This window comes from Eupeodes corollae, chromosome 1 (genome assembly GCF_945859685.1).
Source record: "Eupeodes corollae chromosome 1, idEupCoro1.1, whole genome shotgun sequence".
Classification (NCBI taxonomy): Eukaryota; Metazoa; Arthropoda; class Insecta; order Diptera; family Syrphidae; genus Eupeodes; species Eupeodes corollae.
Genome location: NC_079147.1, coordinates 85,476,198 through 85,479,564, shown reverse-complemented (window position 1 = coordinate 85,479,564; position 3,367 = coordinate 85,476,198). Strand labels below are relative to the sequence as shown.

The window sequence follows — 3,367 nt, the reverse complement described above, 5'->3', positions numbered from 1 at the left end:
ATTCGGACCGATTACAATAACTTCCTTTGGGAAGTTAATAAATTAGATGGCGCAACAGTAGGTTGAAAACTTAGTGACTTAAAACTCTCAAGCATTCCTATGAGTGAGTAATGCTGTCAAGGATGAAGGGGATTTTACAGTTGTAAGCCGAATCCGAACGTCTAATTTGACAAGGCACTTTTCATCACTGGAATTACTCTTGGGAGTGTCAATTCCTAGAAAGATTCAGTAACCGCGAAAACAACTTTAGATGGCACTTGCAGGGATTGAACCCAAGACCTTTGAAATTACATTTATAAGCACTAAACATCATGCCACGGGTACTATTAATACGTCGTTATGTCATGTTTTATAACAATTTAAAGTTTGAATGCAATAATTACCACCTAGTTTCTTAATGTTGTAGTTAAATTATTTTTAGGAATTTTTAAAAGCGAATTAGAACTACTATCTCCACCAATCGCATTTAATACTTACTTGTTGCTTTGTCCCCTTAACCTGGTGACCTACTTCTTTTTTGAAAATGATACTTTAAATTGTATCTATTTGGCTAAAAACTCGATGCTTCTTTTTAAAATTAAAACCATTTTTAAATGTTTAATATAATTTTAAATAATAATTTCGTTTATTCTCGCAATAAATAATTAAATGAGGTATCATACATAATAACAAAATAAATGATGACTATAAAGAAAATGCTCGTGAAATATGAAAAAAGTTCCTTAAATCTATCATTAGAAAAATATACATATATCGGTTACATCACAGATGCACATTATTTCTGTAAATTCTAGACACTTGGCACACTTGGAACACCATAGACCTCATGCTGAGGACCAGTCTCACCAATGCTTACGCCACCACTGCCAGTTGCAAAGGAACTGCTGCTGCCGCTGCTAACGCTCGACGAGCTGCTGCTGCTGCCACTGCTCAAGAATGATCCTCCCTCTTGGTGATGATGGGAGCTCTCGATTGAACTGCCAGCTCCATTACCCCTAACATCAATACCACCATCAATATCTGAACCAGCGAATTGACTGCCTCCAGAGCTTTGCTCGACATTCGAATTGTAGCCTCCTCCAATGAATCCTCCCTGTTGCTCGTTCCTGGTCTTGTACTTGATGAAGTAGACTTCGGGCTTGCTGGGCTTGGCACTCTGTTGGATTTGTTGGATTTCCTGGTAGGATGGTTCGTCGGGTTTCTTGACCAGAACATAAACGATGGTCTTCTCCTCGGAGGCACCAGCATTTGCAATTTGGGCGTAATTGACGGGTTGACTGACGGATGGAGCCTTGATGAAAATGATCTTGTAGTGCTTCTTGGCTGCTGCGGCTTGAGTTTGGATCTGCTGACGAGGTGCCTTCTCTTCGAGGTCCTCTGGAGGGACATGAACGTAAATGTGCTTCTCAATTGTTGGATCGAGTGGAGCATTGGCAAAGGTTTCACGGATGACATTACCCAGAGCACCATTCAGAATACCATTTCCACCAAAACTACCCGACTGTCCAAAGGACTGACCGGAGCTTCCGTGAGAAAATCCTGCTGACTGTTGTTGGAACTGACTGCCACTGCTGAATGATCCAGCACCTTGGTAGCTTGAGCCAGATCCAAAGCTTCCACTACTTCCACCATGTCCAGATCCACCCGCAATAAAGTTCGAATTGATTGGGCTGCCTACGAACTGAGGCCTTGATCCACCAAATCCTGAACCACCTGAGTATTTTCCGCCACCAAATCCACCAGAATATCCTCCACTCAAGCCAGAAGAAACAGGACCTCTTCCAAATCCACCAATTGAAGAACTTCCATGTCCACTGTGGCCGAAGGAGTTCGATGAACCGAACGAGTTTTGAAGGAACGATGGAGCTGGTCCTGGCAGTTTGAGATGTGGTCCCTGTTGCAGGGGAATCGGTGCAGGTCTACCCTGTTCAACATAACCGACGCCATTTTGGAAGGACTGTGTGTGCGAATGGCCACCGTCTCCAACCGTAATGTGGCTGTTAAGAGTAACAGCCTGTGAGTCACCATGGCCCGCTCCGTGGTGAATAATCCTTCCGACTGACTGTTGTTGCACTAAACCAGCAGCATTTGGTCCATGGTTGCATGGCGCACCGCCGCCGCCACCACCACCACCACTGACAACGTGTAATTCCACTGGACCTGGGTCCTTGTAGTTATATCCTTGTGGCAGGGAAAGTGCCAATTGGACGCAAAACGCGACTAGTACGAAGCACTTCATACTGTTTTTATTTTTTGTCAGATCGTTTGTAATTTTTAAAAACTTCCCGACACGTCTAGTGAGAGTGAATGCCGCGTAAAGCTTGACTTGTGCTGATGAATGTATCTAACCGAATGACCGTCATCTGAAATCTTAAGATACTATTTATACCTCGAAAGTTTAACGAATCAATTATACTTGAACACGAAAAAGGTGAATAAATGTTAATCTCTCTTCTTTCTTTTTTTTGTTTTTATATTTTGGTATTCTCCCGCGTGTGCCGCAGTCCAGCTCCCCTCTACCCTTCCAAGCCCCCTAATCACTCCACACCATTGCCAGCGGTAACGAAAACAAATTTCGCGCGGTGCTTCCACCACCATAGGTACACATAATATGATGCGTGCATCATCGACTTAAGCTGTACGGCATCGTTATGTGTCCGTCATCGAGTCTCGGATCTCGCTAAAGGTTGGCTTCAAGACATCAGTATTTCTTCAACCTACCAATAACAAAAAAAAGGTAAAAAGATAGGTTTTTTCGTTTTGGTCTTTTTGAGTCCAAAAGATTCGATGGCAGTGGTGGAATGAGTATTTCGTCGATGGACAAGAAGAAAACCACGACGACGTCGCAGTTTGGTATGATGAAGTGTCACTTAGAGTGGAGAGGTCGAGTACCTACCTAATACGTAACCGATCTGAACGGAGCGGCACAGCGGCCCTCTTTCGCCTTTAAATTTAAAGTTATGATCAATCAATGTGTCAAATCTTCAATGAGTGCAAAACAATATAAAAGATCATGTAGAGGCGGTTGTGAAGGTGGCAAACTTATACGCCGGTGCGGTCTACCTTACTTGAAGGGAGCCTACTTTTACATGTGAGAAAACGCATGTATCTTCAAACGAAACACCATGTTTCTTAGCCAGAAACACCATCGATTGACATGCGGAAGTACAGAGAGGAGGGAGAGGTGTCTGACGGTGGAAATTTGTATGACAAAGATGCCCACCTATGTGCCTCTTCAACTACGATATACGGGCCGATACTCACATCATCTATTATACGACCTGTTATGAGGCTTTCAATACGAATACTCGTAGATATATGTAAAAGGCAAAGGTGGTTTATGCAAATTGGAAGCTTATGCCATTGG

General features: G+C 43.1%; 1 protein-coding gene across 1 annotated transcript; it reads right to left on the bottom strand.

Moving 5' to 3' along the window:
• Positions 1-594: 594 nt before the first annotated feature.
• On the bottom strand, positions 595-2,369 carry LOC129942609 (hornerin-like). The gene has a single exon (XM_056051625.1). It carries the CDS (start codon positions 2,237-2,239, stop codon positions 791-793), a length of 1,449 nt encoding a protein of 482 aa, XP_055907600.1. The 5' UTR covers positions 2,240-2,369; the 3' UTR covers positions 595-790.
• Between the last annotated feature and the right edge of the window lie 998 nt (positions 2,370-3,367).